Source organism: Fusarium subglutinans (genome assembly GCF_013396075.1).
Source record: "Fusarium subglutinans strain NRRL 66333 chromosome Unknown NRRL66333_c0000041, whole genome shotgun sequence".
Taxonomy (NCBI): Eukaryota; Fungi; Ascomycota; class Sordariomycetes; order Hypocreales; family Nectriaceae; genus Fusarium; species Fusarium subglutinans.
The window spans coordinates 32,626-48,130 of record NW_023502104.1 but is presented as its reverse complement, the minus strand read 5'-3'; the positions used below and the strand labels follow the sequence as shown (position 1 = coordinate 48,130).

General features: G+C 49.2%; 5 protein-coding genes across 5 annotated transcripts; 1 reads left to right on the top strand and 4 right to left on the bottom strand.

The window, feature by feature from the left end:
• Nucleotides 1-716: 716 nt before the first annotated feature.
• On the bottom strand, nt 717-1,211 carry FSUBG_4491 (uncharacterized protein; the record flags this gene model as incomplete). Its single annotated transcript, XM_036682486.1, has 1 exon — nt 717-1,211. One exon carries the CDS (start codon nt 1,209-1,211, stop codon nt 717-719), a length of 495 nt encoding a protein of 164 aa, XP_036539906.1.
• Nucleotides 1,212-6,072: 4,861 nt separating this feature from the next.
• FSUBG_4490 (FAM86A) lies at nt 6,073-7,165 on the bottom strand (the record flags this gene model as incomplete). Its single annotated transcript, XM_036682485.1, has 2 exons — nt 6,073-6,861; nt 6,929-7,165. The coding sequence occupies 2 exons, from the start codon at nt 7,163-7,165 to the stop codon at nt 6,073-6,075; spliced, it is 1,026 nt and encodes a 341-aa protein (XP_036539905.1).
• A 467-nt stretch (nt 7,166-7,632) lies between these two features.
• On the top strand, nt 7,633-8,395 carry FSUBG_4489 (ribosomal S24e; the record flags this gene model as incomplete). The annotated part of the gene is made up of 3 exons (XM_036682483.1): nt 7,633-7,715; nt 8,009-8,256; nt 8,316-8,395. 3 exons carry the CDS (start codon nt 7,633-7,635, stop codon nt 8,393-8,395), a joined length of 411 nt encoding a protein of 136 aa, XP_036539904.1.
• Nucleotides 8,396-8,868: 473 nt separating this feature from the next.
• Nucleotides 8,869-9,297, bottom strand: FSUBG_4488 (uncharacterized protein; the record flags this gene model as incomplete). The annotated part of the gene is made up of 1 exon (XM_036682482.1): nt 8,869-9,297. The coding sequence occupies one exon, from the start codon at nt 9,295-9,297 to the stop codon at nt 8,869-8,871; it is 429 nt and encodes a 142-aa protein (XP_036539903.1).
• An 888-nt stretch (nt 9,298-10,185) lies between these two features.
• Nucleotides 10,186-14,763, bottom strand: FSUBG_4487 (SRP40-suppressor of mutant AC40 of RNA polymerase I and III; the record flags this gene model as incomplete). The annotated part of the gene is made up of 2 exons (XM_036682481.1): nt 10,186-14,449; nt 14,504-14,763. 2 exons carry the CDS (start codon nt 14,761-14,763, stop codon nt 10,186-10,188), a joined length of 4,524 nt encoding a protein of 1,507 aa, XP_036539902.1.
• Between the last annotated feature and the right edge of the window lie 742 nt (nt 14,764-15,505).

The window sequence follows — 15,505 nt, the reverse complement described above, 5'->3', positions numbered from 1 at the left end:
CGGGGTAGACAAGTGTAATTAGATGTTTTGCGTTTTGGGGTCATAGCATTCTTGGAGTTTACGTGGTCGACCGAGTGATGATAACCGGGAATGCATTCACTTTACAGAGATGGACTCTTGAATTGATAAGGCTGTTTTGCGAGATTGCATTCATTTGCACTGTTTGATGCTATCGCTAACAAAGGCTAACTCCTCCTCGGGAGATCTTCATGATGGTAATAAACTTGTGGCGTTTGTTCATGCCTCCGAGATCCAGCGTGGCTTTCGCAAGAATGTAAATGAAAGTTTAAAAATAAAAGCCACGATGAGCGATCTCGCGATATGCAGTTGGTTCTGTAGAACCTAAAAATGAAGTAATAGACAAGAAGTGAAGATTGTGTGTGTAAGTGAAGTGGGTGTGGGGAAGAAACAAAGACAAATAAACCCCCCAAAAATCGCTTTTTCGCAAAGCATGCTGTAGTATTTCCCTAGTCCGATATTGCCCAGAATGTAAGAACGTGAGCTTTTTCCTTCTCTTCCCAGCTCGAGTTGAGACCGTAAACGCCTTCGCCAATGCAGATAAAAAGACAAAGAAGAGAAGTATTAAAATTATTGCCAAGTTTTGTGGTATTGGGGGGGGCGTATGTTTGCCACCGCGTAAGTCAACCATTGACATTGCGTGAGTATATGCCGACATGATGTGATGGCGAAAAGTACACGAGTAAATATTTTCAGTTTTACTCGTTTCCAGAGCTTCGTCGCCTTCGTCCGCTGCGAAGCTCCTTCTCAGTCTCCATGAGTCTCGTCTGCACCCATGTTCTAAACGCCCGATCGGCACGAACACTACTGCAGTTGAGAAGCTCTGTCAAAGTGCGCTTGATGCTCTCGTTGACCTCCGAGAGGCGCTGCTCTTCTGCTGAGATCTCGTAGATGGTCTCCTCGTCGGGAATTGTAGTGAGTTCATTGCGGTCCTCCCAGCCGCTGCAGCGGGCGTGGGAGCGCGAGTGGTGTCGTCCGCTCCGGGAGTGGCGCTTCGGTGAGGGCGGGAGCGAGAGGGATGAGGAGGATGATCGGGTTGGCGATGTGGACGGTGAGGAACCGTGGGAACAGCTTGACATGTTGAACTCGGGTCGGATCTGGTCGAGGCGATCGCATAGTTCTTGGTGTTGCTCCGTCAGAAGCATATACTTCTGAAGAGCAAGGGTATATGATTGTGCGCCGGCGGATGCCATTTTTGATGCTGGACTTATTGAATATGAAGCTGTTGTGCTACTGATACTCGATACTGATGTTGATCGGTTGTGCCCGGAAAAGAAATGGGTTCTCACGTCTAATGACGAGACCATCGAAGCGATTATGTAGTAACTGGGAGGAAGATGTGTAAGATTGGGTCGCGGTTAGAGTGTCGTCGCGAACACTTTGAGTCGAGTCGTCCAGTGTATAAATATTCTTGTGACCTTTTGCCGGTGCAGTGTATCGTAAATGTAAGCTGCAATGTAAGATGTAGGTACTAGGTGTCGATCGTCGGATAATACGCCGTGGTTGCTCAAGGCTGAAGGGGACCAATCTCAAGCTTGTATAGAAAGTGGTAATATGATAGGAGCTTGGAACGTCCACGATACACAAGCAGTCAACTGACTATATGTGAGAGTAAGATGAGTGAGTATGAGGAAATCAAGAATTCAAGTGACGGGGGTGCTTGGTATAGTTATACTGAAGCTTGTCGATGGATGATAAGAAGTAGTATGATGCTCATGTTATGGGGGAGCAGGGTGGTTCATTAATAAAGATATGGATTGGCACTCCGCTAGAATACAAGCTACGCTACGGTCGATGCGGTATGTAACTTACGGGAGGGGTCAGCAAATAGATTGGAACTGGACTGAACTGATTGAATTTGACTGAAGCTTGTAGGGGTAGGTTAGAGTAGGGGTGAGTATCAAATGTACCAAGTACGAGATCCAGGTACGCCAGTCCCCAAGCCTTGGAATGGGAAATGAAGGGGAATCGTCAGGTCTCAACCAACGAGTCAGCACCAAGAACCGCCATGTCTGAAAGTAGAAAATACAACCATCATCCCCCCTGTCCACCATTTAGAGCCCTTGTCCACTGTAAGTCTAGCTCTCACTCTGTTTTTTCTTCTCTCTCTCGTCTTTGCTCGTTCATTATGAGTTAGGACCGTGTGGTTCTAGCCGCTGAACGGCAAACTTGCGCTCACTGAAGCTAGCCCGAAGCCATGGGGAGGGGTGCTGGCCTCCTCCTATTGGGACACCTGGGAAATCAAGACGAGAAGCAGAACAGGGATTGACAGAAGATCCTGGGCATCAAGCTTTTAGTTGTGGATCCGCTGGCGATGTGACGGGATGCGCTGCGATTATGATGTGTGCGCGGTGGGTGGTGTGAAGCCCTTTTTTTTAGACTGGCTGTACTGCACTGTATTCAGGTTGGCACAGTACTATTCCCCGTTTCTGAAGCTCCCCGCTCCCGTCTTGAACAGAATGGAAGGGTCTGATAAGTTCTCACCGGGTTCTTTGGGTTGGGTTACTTTGGTGAGTTGTCGTTGACAGCGTTAATCGCCGTGTGGCTCTCTCTCGCGCCATCATCCACCTCAATGAGCATGATTTCAGATGTCGATATCGAGACATTCCATGTCTTGCTACTCCCAAATACGGCTGGTTGCTTATAAGCTCACCCAACTAGCAGCTAACCGACGTTCCAGGACATGAGACAGCGAGGTTTTTCTTATTCATGAGTTTCCGATTCAGACTCGATCTAGAGCTCTTTTTCTTGCTTGATGTTACTGTAGATATATCATAGCGTACGTGGAAAGTGGATTAATTCCCCATTGATATGGAGACGCAAACTCGTTCGTCTGTGCCGGGCATGCATTTCACGATACTATGGATGCTTCCCCGGTTGAGCCCGCTACAGAAGGCGAGGAAACTTAGGACCCGGATCTTGAGGGATAAAAATATTTAGGTAAATTAGCTTAAATTTAGGAGGCTCTTTGCTAAATTTATTTTAGCACTCTAATTGCAACCTAAAGCTCTCCATGTCAGACCCGGTCCGGAGTTTGAGCAAGATACGGCTGATATTGAAGCACGATGCAGTGCTTGCCTGCTTACTGCACACTATACGAATATTGATTGCTTGGCGGTGATATCTCCTCCAATAAAGAACAACACCGAAGCTGTCAATTCCCCCTCACACATCCTCATGCGATTGATAGTGTTCTACAAGCAGCAAATCTTATGTAAAATAACTCGTCCAATTCTCGTGCCGAGGATTTTGTTGCTCCGGGGATAGTAAATGTGCCCGTGCTATAGACGATTGGTGTTGAGCCCTTTAATTCCTGACCGGCATTCTCATGAAAAAAAAAAACAGTGGATTCTACTTCTCCAGGTCTTTTTTTACAATATCTGCAGCTTACAGCCGCCTAGAGATCCTTTCCCTGGGGTCACCGCCTGACCCCACGTGCAGAATAATCTGCAGCCGGTGAAAACAAGTAATTGCCTGATGAAAAGAACGTTGCAGTAGTTCCAAAAACCGTCAATGCAGGAATAGGTCACGATGGGAAAATGAATATCCGCACGTACTCAAGATAGAGGATTTACACAGGGAGGGCTTGGGTGCTGCACTGTGCCGCTGAGCTGGGGCGATAAGGCACTCCAATTCCAATTCAGTTGGTGGATGGATGCCCTGTTTCCCGGGCTGCAACCCTCCAGACTTCCCCCTCACTCAAAACTGCAAGGCAGTTAAAAACGGCTACAGGCGGGAGTTTTTCGTGGGTTGATAGCGAGGTATCGTGGGGTGATTTGGTGTTGCGAACAGGTTCCATCGCCGGCTGCTTGCGGACTTGATACATTCGAGCTATGGAGAAGGAATCTGTCACAGAACAAGTACAACGCGTAATCCCCAATTCCCCGTCCTGGCAAAAAGTTGTGGACTCTTCCTTGAACCCTTGTAACCGTCACGATAACGATTGAGGTGCTGTCCCCGGCTGCAGAGTAGATTGAAGTCCAGGATGAGCCCCTGCAAGATTAGAGCTCTTCCCGAAATAAACAAGGGAGCTTATCCCAGCTTTTAAGATGAGACGAAAAATATACATATTTTCGTTCTTTTCCTTAATTCACAACTCAACTTAATTCAATTGATGCAACCATGGATGGATCATCAGTTGATTTTCAGGGGCGTTGGTCTCTCCTCGTCGTGATCGTCTTGCTTGCATAGCCGATTACCGACGGATTGGTGGGAAAAGACACATGACGTTTCAATCACCAACATCACCTCATAAAGTCCGCAAAAAGGATGGTTTTTTTCTGGGGAATCAATCGTAATCAACACGAAACATGCCGATAACTCTCCGTCATCACATTCGTGGCTCAGAGCTCACTCGAGCTTCAACAAGCTTTCACCTGATCTGCTAGTCCATGTCAATCGATCACCGGAACAAAGGCTACAAAACTTCCGATAAGAAGCTTTCTCACGTAGCTACATATGTCTGATCGGATCGGCTTTGCATACATAGCACAAACGTTGACAGCCATTTCCTTGCGTTTGATTCGTTCCATGATGCAAGTGTTTCTCGGCAAACTACACTTTTCTGTCTAGGGTAATCGTCAGTGTGTGTCATTGAGGACCAGGAAAGTCTCTTTTGATATGCTATTACGCAAGTGGTATGAAGTCTTTCGCATCAAGTGATGATGAGCAAAAGCTTCTGTTTGGATCGTGCTACACTCTGTACGCCTACGACGTACATCGACGTAGTATCAGCGGATTGAGGTTGTGTGCCAGCCTGCTTTTCGAGACAACTCATCTCCTCCGTCGTCATCTTCAACACCTCTTCCACAGGCAGCTTCAAGAGGTTGATCACTAATTGATTGAACACAGTGCAAAGTTTGTACCAATTAAAGCTATCATCTATTGGAAGACATTGCCAACATTCACACAGTCTTCTCAGCACTGCTCCCGCTAAGAGGGCGAGTGCAATGACGGACCATCGACAGTCTGAATAATAGTGCCGTGCCTGAGCGTAACATTCCAGTCCGCAGCCTCCACCGTCACTCTCCCGAACCTTCTACCCCCAGATCATCTTCAAGTTGAGGCCACTGATCCCGTGGCTCTTTGTCCGTCCATCCCCAAGGGTGCCACGTTCTTGGCTGGGCAAGAGAGCTACACCCCAGGGCATTTGACCAACCTGACGGGATTCCAACTACCAACAGGATAATAAGCACCTGTCGCCATCGAGCGCGGGGCAAAGCCAATCATCAGCCAAGTATGCCGGCTTGTCAACTTCTAGATTGTGCCCTCTGGAGCCAACCCATTTCGCCTTTCCCCGCAACTCAAACCCAATTGCCTTCAGGGGTCTCGGAGGCTGATTCTGCCGTTCTACGGATAATTGAGCGTCCAATGGCCTAGAAAGCCTGGGCCAACCTGTAGTGCAGCCCTATACCTGGGAGGCAACAAAGTTGTTGAGGAGTTTGCCATGTCTTCAACCTGTGCAATTGACCATTTCTTGAAGACAAACAGAAGTCTGTTAAAAAGGTTCAGCGGGTCAGTTAATCGTGGGCCTATGCCTTGAGCCAAAGTTCAGAGGTATCATCATGGTTGACATGCAGTGGTGTGACTTTCCCCATACCCGAGCTCAAGTGACATATCGGGATCATGCAATAGCTATTGCTATACCCGTTGCATCCGAGTCCTCAAGTCTCTGATACGTCCAAATTCCATGACAAATACAGCCAGCCGACCGTCACCTAACCACAAACTGCATCCCCGCAGCGCTTATCGTGAGCCGATTATCTGTCGAGTGGCACGACGCTTCACAACCAAGTGTAACCGTGAAGCATTTTCTGTAACAATAGTTTGGCAGCCGAGTCGCTCAACTTTTGTGCTTTTCGGATCTCCCGAATTATCACGATGCCGCATTCTGTATAGGTAATTCATGGTGAGACAGCCCAATGTCGCTGGTTGACGCCAACTGAACAACTGGAATGCAGAGGAGTCATCCCTTTGACAGGCTACGCTATCCTAGCTGCCGGCCTCTATTGGCATAAACTGAGTATAGTGTCTTCTTGGAATCCAGGGGCCCGGTTACGTTCTGGAAACTTTGCAGATGTGGATGGCGACATTATCGTTGTAAAAAGGACCATGTTGAACCTCCCGCTTTGGGATTGGGAATTGTATCACCTCCACGGCGAGTCCGTTAGCTTGGCACTGATCCAGAAATGTTTGAAACGTTTTCTCGTTTCGTTGTGTCGCTGAGATGAAAACCTCCACATGTGGAAGAAGGTCAAATACCTCACGCAGAGTCCCGATCAGGGCTCTTATCACGCTCTTGTCATAAGTGATATCGGCGCCTAGCACGACATCAATAGGCCGTCCACCATTCCACTTCTCCTCTTCGGTACCCATCAGTGCATGTCCCCATTTGACGTCCATTGGGGTTACTTGTGTGGAATCTTGAAGGTCATTGAGAAAAAGGTTGTCGGGGAGATTGTTGATCACATCGTCAGAGCCATCCGATGCGATGACATGTTGAGAGTCGAGAAAGTTGGCGCAAAGAATGGAAAGATATCCTGTACCAGCTCCTAGTTCCAAGACTCTCTTTCCCTTGACAATGTGTCTGTTCTGGCAAAGGTATGACCCTAAATGAAGGGCAGCTTCCCACGTGCGTAGACCAGTGGTCCCTGAGCCTGAGATGAGAGAGTGGTTCTCAAGAAGGGTGATATGAGGCGCCTGCGGGCTTGGCTCTGAGTTGTCTTCACATAACTCAGAGAGATGGTATGTGACATATGACTTTTGCTGAGCAGAAGTGGCTTCTGAAGGCAATGGGTTTGCAAGAAAGAGTGAAAGCGCAGACATTAAGTCATCAGATACGCCCTGGGTATATTAGTAACTGATTTGGAAAGTGTAAATAGAGTGATGGATGCTAGCGACGATGACTTACATACTCTTCCCAGTCATCAATGCTAGCTTCAACTCTAGACATGAGCTCTTTGAGAACTCGAAGTTGAAACCGTGGAGGAGGCCCATATCTCACGGCTCCATCCGCGAATAACCTCTCATAAAATGCATCTTGGACTTGAGAAGTCTTTAACAGTGAAGCTTCTGGATAGTCCAAGTCAGACTGGAGCTGGAGATACTGATGACAGAACCGGGCAACTTGTTTGGAACTGGATGACATTTTGGAGGCGAATGGGACGGTCGTTTGAAATTTTGTTGATTTCGTATATCTCGTATAAACTACGTGAGAGACATCCTGGAGTCATTGCAGACTCAGCTCATTTGTGTGTGGACTTGGAGTGGCCTGACGACACCCATCTCCACCAAAGACTGGAGTTGAAACTTGGACATCTCCAACTTGAGAGGCCGAAGGCTTTCGTTATTACCCGACTATTCCCAGGCTCCAATAGCCGAAGATCATCCGACTACCTCCACGTGATTTGGATGCAAAAAAACCCTTGTGTGTTGTCGCCTCAGATCCGAGGCATCAAATCGCGCACATTCGACGAGATTAGGGTTGGACCAAATTAAGCGACCAAAGTTGGATTTTCAGTGTGACAACTTCATCAACCGCACGATCTCACCCATCAACGCCCAGTCTCTCCACCGTCAACTAACCCCCAGAGACCATCACGACAATCGGCAAAAATGGCGGACAACGACTCTCCCGTCACCCTCCGAACTCGCAAGTTCATCCGCAACCCTCTGCTGGGCCGCAAGCAGATGGTCGTGTGAGTGATACCCTCAGATTTCTTGATGATGCCGTCTCCCGCATCGCGTTCCGTCGATAACATCACCTGAGTCGATGCTTGAAACTCGCCTGCCTCTGCCTCTTTTTTCCCCGCTCGATATATCGCTGTTCTGCACGATTGTACGCCATATAACGAATTTATCGAATACCGTTCGCAGAAATTGGGACAGGCGGGCATTAAGCATCGACGATGGGATACGATGGGACACGACATAGGGGCATGTCATTGTGTGCTTGGGAACTTGTGGGCTGACCGGCGATTGCATTTAATAGTGACATCCTCCACCCCAACCGTGCCAACATCTCCAAGGAGGAGCTCCGTGAGAAGCTCGGTTCTCTCTACAAGGCCCAGAAGGACCAGATCTCCGTCTTCGGTCTCCGAACCCAGTACGGTGGCGGCAAGACCACCGGCTTCGCTCTCGTCTATGACTCCCCCGAGGCCATGAAGAAGTTCGAGCCCCAGTACCGATTGGTGCGGGTTGGTCTCGCCACCAAGGCCGAGCGTGCCTCCCGACAGCAGCGTGCGTTACAGACATTCTCAGAAGTACCAAGGGTTAGTCAGGCTGACAGACAACTACAGGCAAGCAGCGCAAGAACCGACAAAAGACCCTCCGTGGTACGGCAAAGGTCAAGGGTGCCAAGGCCAAGAAGGAGAAATAAACGACTCGATGACTTGGCTTGGGCTTGTGTATATCCTCGGGCTGGTTGGGGAGCAGCTATGGCTGCGTGCATGCGGTGGTGGTGCGTCCATTTACGGTCCATCCTCGTCGGCGTCGGCATCGGCATAGGGTACAGGGACTTGCTGGGCGGACTGGCGAGGGGCTACTCTGGACTCGATGAGGAGGATTGCTTTCACCGGCGTCTCTTCTCAATTACACTAGCATGAAATCAATGGTGTTCTTCGGGTTTCGGACCAAAATCAAAAATAACAACGTCTCTGGTTTACGCGGGTTTTCACATTTGGCTCTACGGTTCGTGAATGCTTGACTCATGACTTTATATCACTGCGAAAAAGGTATGCGAGAGAAATACAGAATGTTTTTAATCAATCAGAAGCCGCCCAGCAGCATGAGGGTATCAACATATCTATCCCAAACTCCAAACTCCACCCAATGCATCCTCAAATCAACTCTTCACCACAGTCCTCCATATATCAACATAGCCAACCCCAACGCGATCCCAACAACGACCTTCCAGTGCACAATCTCAGCTTGTCGGCCCTCAGCGCCAGCCTTGTACACGGGAATATGCCATCCACAGCGCTCCTTTCCACCTCTCGTCTTGCATTCGTAGTAAGTTGTTTGCGCCCAGCCCATGCTCGCTAGCTGTTCTGCTTGATCGGGGGCAGCTGTGACGGGAGGGTTGAAGACAGATGGGTTGGCGTTGTTTCTCTCTTGTCTCTCTTCAAAGAATGAACCGCCTGGAAGCTCTGGCAGACCTGTTGTGTCTGGGAGCCCGAGGGAGAGTGTAGGTGCAGGCTGAGGTTCTGGGGTCTGTGTAGGTAGACAGAAGCCCACACTCAACATAGCGAAAAGGGTGAAGATGTAGTTGAAATGCAACATGGTTGCGGTATTGTTTTGTTTTGCAGTTGACTTGTTTGTATATCCAAAAGTATTTCGTATAAGTTGGTTGATTTCTGGGCAAAGTGGTAGATAATCGCCTCAACAGGATGATATCGTCGTTATATACCTGTCTTAACCAAACGGTTCACAGTTCTCCAACGAACACAACAGCAATAGTCACAATTTCACAAAGCAGAACAAGTTGCAAAAAAAAGGACCGACAAACCTCACGTTCCATCCCCCGAACAATATACTTATTTCCCCCCCAAGAGAGCCCCATGATGAACATCCAAACCACGCGACAATAGCCAACGGCTGCTCAGTAAAAAGTGCTCATGAGACGCTAGAACAGAGACAAAAATTAGGCTTAACTGGTGAATTTCAGAAAGATGCGAAAAAGATGGTGGGTTGTTTCGCTGCATCATCTGCTCGCTCAGACGACTTGGTTGGCTGAGGTGCCCTGCTCGTGATGCAGCTAAGACTGCGCTGAGACAAGCACTGGGGCTAAAGGACGGGTTCGTGATGGTCCTCACATGAGACGCTGGGCATTAAGAATGAGAACGAGAATCATGATTTGAGTTTCGTGAATCTTGGCCTTTTTTCTAAACTCGTTTCTTGTTTCTTTATGCTACTTTTCTTAAGGTGCAGATGTTTAACCAGCTTCGTCTTTTGCCTTGAGCCATACACTGACTGGGCCGACACGCTATGCTTCCCCAACGCCATTGTTTCCTAAAATACAGAATGTTTTGACACATATTTCCCCTTGCCAATCCTTTCCATATCCTTACTGCTCCAACTGAACTGAAATAAGGCAGTGGAGCGCCCGATGCAAAAGATCCTGTCTCATCCGTTCCAGTACTTCCATAACTTGGAACCATCTCGTGTCTGTCAGAACTTTCGTGTGGTCTTCCTACGTCCCTTGATCTGACTATAAGCACTTGTCGACACCCCTCGAGCCACTGGAGCAGATGTTTGTCCGCGTATAGTTCGGCTTTGGACAGTTGTTGTCTTCTTCGCCTCCGTCGCTGGTAGACTCTTTCCCCGACTTCGTGTGTTCACTTCGCTGTGTTTCTTCTGCACCCAACCTGAACCCTGTGGCAGTGGGGAATCCTGATAAGTCTCGTCCTCGCTGTCGTGGGCATAGTCCTCGGCATATTGAACTGATGGTGGACTAGAGCTCAGTTCGATAACCTGGCTGCCCTCTGGGATGGCGAACTGTGGTTCTTGCTTCACTTTCTGAGATGCTGGGGGTGTCGCAGAATGTCGAGGTTCAGATGCTTCAGGCTTGATACCCTCGCTCTTAAACGAGCGTACCAAGGGGCTCCCCTTTTGAGATTCAGGCTGTGTCGCATTTGGTAACAAGCTCCGTAAAGATTTGTTGCGATCAGGTGAACGATCAGACTCCTCACCCTCATCCAACTTTCGCATCGCCTCTTCGTAATCCCCATCTTTCCTTTCGGACTTGATGAACTGCGGCACTGACATCTGACTGAACTTGAAAGGACTTTGTGTCTGCCTTGCTGTATGAAAGATTTCCTCCAGTGAGGGAAAGGGACTGCTGCTTCTCGGTCGGGATTCGTTCCTCACTTGTGGGCTGGCGCTCCTCCCGTGAGAATCATCAACGATGCCCCCTTCGACTGATTCTTCAATTCGCTCCTCTGGAAGGTCGTCGAGGCCGCTGACTGATGGGGGTTGCCGCCCACTGCGAACGCTACCCGCAGATGAGGGTACCACTAACAGACGATGGTCAACAAGTGCGTCGCCCTTTGTCGGTAGTGGTGGCAGTTCTGGCGAGGGTATAGTATCGGGAATAACTGCGTCCCAGCTACCTTCGACTGTCGGTACCGGCTCTCCTTCAGACTCCTTTGCATCTTTCGCTCCGTCCGACTCATCAATACCTGTTTTCTCTCCCTCCTCATTGTCATCTTTACCCTTATCTGAATCACGCGACAAAAGAGATTGCAACTGGGACATGGATGCTTGCATAGATTCCTCTAGTTGGTGGAGATGACTGTCATATTTACCAAACAGCACAGCATGCTGAACAAAGCTGCTGATCGGGCTGTCGTTTCCGGAAGCCGGAAACTCAAGTCGTGGTGGTTGCTGGCCAGAAGGGATCGATGTCGATTTGTCGGTTCCCGAGGGTTTCCCTTCAGTTTCCTGTCCCATCAAATCGGCCTCCACCTCGGCTCTCACTTTCTGCGTATCTAACTCCTCAGCCATAGTCTCATCGGGATTCGTTCTCGCGCTAACCTTATTGTCCGCCGTGGAATTTCCATTCTGTACGGGTTTGTTCTGTTCTGCCTGAAGCTTTATGCTCTTAGCAGAAGTCTCCAGCATAGCAGGTGGCGGTGCTGGCTGGACCAGTCTAGGGTCGGACATTTCAGCCCATGGAATCTCTCTTCGGCCGTCATCCTCTTCGTCTTCATCAAGGTCTGGTGCTTCGAACTTTGCATAGATGCGTTGACCTGTGTGTTCGTCGTACTCCTTATCGTTTCCCTCTCGGTCCCTCATTGCTAGAAGGACATGCATGCAGTTGTCCTCGCTGATCGAGAGGATAAGCCCGGTCATAGGCACCATTTCGGGCTGCCAGTTGGTCGCCTTGGACATGACTAACTGCTTCCAGGTGGCAACCATTCCTGGCTTCATGTCGGACAGCACAAGACTTGGCAGCGTACTGACATCTGAAGGCAGCGAAGGGAGATCCTCTGTGTCTGTAAACTGACTCTCTTCGGGGCGGTGCTTGGCTGGGATGTCATCATAATTCAACACAATGTCTTCATCACCATTCGCTCCTGTCCCACCGAAAGAATCTTCGCGTGACTCCTCTTCGTCGTAATCTCCGTTATGGCCGCCCTTGTTTTTTCGCTTCTTGTTCTTTTTCTTCTTCCTTTGACTGTTGTCGTTCCACTCTTCATCTCCATTCCATTGCTGAGAGTCCTCTTCGTAGTAGCTATCATCGTTGAAATTTTGCGATGCTCTCTTTCGCTTCCTCATTGATCCATATTGTTGCTGAGGGTCCCATCGCTGTACGAATGGGAATGGTGGCTCACTCAACACAATATCATCCTGACCGCATTCGACAGCCCGGTACGAGATCTTCTTTCGCCACGCTTCAGGGTCTTCATCCGGTTGCTCTTCTGCTGGCTTGTCATCGTTGGCTTTGACTTCTTCAGCCTGAACTCGAGGATTTTGCAGAGGCTTCACACTCTTCATCAAACTGTGGCGAAGCTTGTCTTCATCCGCTTTGGTCTTTGGGTTCTTTAATCCAAGAGCACCGAGGAGAAGTCGTCGTCCGGCTCCCATGTCGACTTTGTGGCGGCGCTGAGCCGGGACAGGCTCTTCTTCGACTGGGGCTACATCTTGGCTCGTAGTGGCGGCTGGTGGTTGCTCTTCGACTTCGACCTCGACTATCATAGGCCTGGTCTCTTTGTTTGGTGCGTCCTTGGGTAGGCTTGGTTCATCCTCTTGCTCGTCACTTACGGCACTGAGAAGTGCCCGCTTTCGAGCCAGAAGCTCGGCTTCCTCGCTTGCAGTACCATTGACATATGGCTGAGATTGTGTATCCTCTAGAGCTTGCATGGCCTTGAGTCTCTTGGCGTCTCGTTTCCGGGCATTCCTCTTCTGCGTCTTCGCCAGTCCAGTTCCGGGCGGTTTCGGCCCTTGTCCGGGTTCTGGCGCTGCTTTGGCAGTTTGGCCATTGGTCTTGGGCTCGGGCTCGAGCTCGGGTTTCGTTGGATGTTGTGGTTGCTTCGTTTGAGGCTGCTTTTTTGATGAAATCTCCTCGGGCTCTGACTCCGAATCGGATTCACTTGAGCTGGAGTCTGAGTCGCTTGAATTGTCGCTGCTGTCATCCGGGTCACTTTCCGCGGAGTCTTTGGTAGCCCCAGCGCCCTTGCTTGGATCGGAACTCGAATCTGAATCTGAGTCGGAGTCACTCGAGTCGGAGTCTTCAGAGTCTTCTTGAGTGGTTTTGGCTGGCCGCGAAGGTGTTGGGGCCGGGAAATCAGAATCGTCACTGGAATCGCCGTCCGAATCATCGGCGTCGCTGTCCGATTCAGAATCCGATTTCTCCTCCATGTCCACATCAGAGTCAGCGTCAGAATCAGAATCGGAGCTCGAGTCTGAGCTACTGCTAGAGCTCGATGTATCTTCCTCCTCATTAGGGATTTCGCTAATCAAAGGTCTTGATGACTGGTTCTGCGACAGGCGTGGCGTACTGACAGGCGCAGGTTCTTCTTCAATCTCCTGAATCAGAGGGCGCGTTGCGTCCTTAGGTTCCGCCTGACCAGGGAGGAGCAAGACTCGATCTTCTGGGTCTTCTTCTTCATCGGCAGGCTGATCGAGTGACAGCGCATCTGAGAACCCAGGACCAAGAAGAACTCGTTCAAGCGCTTCATCGTAGCTAATTACAGGCTTGTTGGCTTCTGACAGTCTTTCGTATGTTTTCCGCAGGTCTTTGTTTCGGTTCATCTCGTCTTGTAGTGTGGACACTGGTGTCAGCGGAAATGCAGCTCGTAGCGCTGTGATCTTGTCGAGCCACGAAACGTCAAATCCTTGTGTAGGTAGAAGTGCCTGTGGATCTTGGCTGTCGTCTCCTCGAAGAAGAGTTTCCTGTTCCTTAGCAGGTATTTGCTCGACTATGGCATTGTCTTCTTGCAGAAGTCTCAGCTCATCAGAGAGATCCGCATCCAAGTCGTCCTCGTCACTACTTTCAGCGTCGTCGTCATCCTCCTCATCGACCGCAGACTCTGCGTGGACTTCTTCTATAGGTTGGAAATCGTCTTCGTCGTCCAGGTTTTCATCCTCGTTCTCTTCTTCGAGTTGATCGCTGTCCAAAAATCTTACTCTCAAACGAACGGTGCCTGGTTCCTCCGTTTCAGGGGCTACAGAGTCTTCGAGCAAGAGCTGGTCCGACTGGTCTTCTTCGTCCACATATGAACCATCATTGTCGTCTTCATCTAGCTCTTCTTCGTGCGTGATTCGTGCTCGTTTACGAGGTGGCAGGTCAAGTGCTGGACGATCGCGTGGCGCCCTTAACCACGGCCTTCCAAAAGCAAGTCCATCGATAAGATGCTTTCCATCATCGGATATTTGGTGTCGGCCGCTGAGTTTTCGTCGTCTTATATCGTCGGTAGAAAGTGATCTTATTCTGTGAAGCTGTTAGTATGCGAAAACATCTGGGGTAGACAGCTGTAGGTCGTACAAAACTTGGTCATCCTCCTTCAAAACTTTGCCTACAGGCTGAAAATGCAGCAGCTCGAAACTATCGCCCTTGCCGTCATACAGCTCGACAACATAGTCCTCAAGGCCCCAGTCGCCACTCTCAAGCGGCACTACCTCGTTGACCAGAGCGAGGAGCCTCGCCATAGTCAAATCGTCATTTGCGACGCAGGGCCATACGAGCTTGACTTCGGGGACTGCATGTCTGCGGATGACGAGCCGCAAACGAATCGTTGTTGACATTATGGGGGGGTTTCTTTTGTATCTTATAATATCATGATTATAATAGAGCGTACAGAAAGAAAAAAGAACCAATACGGTGACAAATGCAAAATTGGGCGCGAAAAGAAGTTGAAGATGCGATTTTGAAGAAGCTTGACACGCGCCGCCAGAGAAAAGAGCTAGGCCTGTAAAATCGTCACAGCAGCACCTTCAACGGCCAGGCCCGACCCACTATCAACGACAACCATTTAGGATCGACCATTTCGGAAATGAAAGTGCGGAAAGGATATTAAGCTATCGAATATCAAATTATTAACCGTTTTCTGGCGAATTATTGCATAGCTTGAGATTCTCGCTATTCACTACCTAGCTCAAATTATCCTTAGATCCTCAAAGACATGTTGTTTCCAAGAAAGAGATTGTGGGTATAAAGATGAACCCATCAACACCAATGGAATTAGTTCATCAGGGTAGAGGCACGGTTGTTCCAATCCTAGATGGCGAGTATCTTGTTCTTGTAAGCACACTGAGTTTGGGCAAAAAAGAAAGATCTTGTGATAAATGATAACAACCTCATAATAATATAACCAGCTGCTGGTATCCTGAGCATACACCAACAATGCACCAGTGATTGCAAGTCAAACATATTGGTTGCGTATTTTTGTCTACACATACATCAAGCTCCTGCCGCCAACGCCATCAATCAATCCCAATGAACGACGATAAACTCCATTCAATGATGACAAGAAAGAGCTTCTAGCCA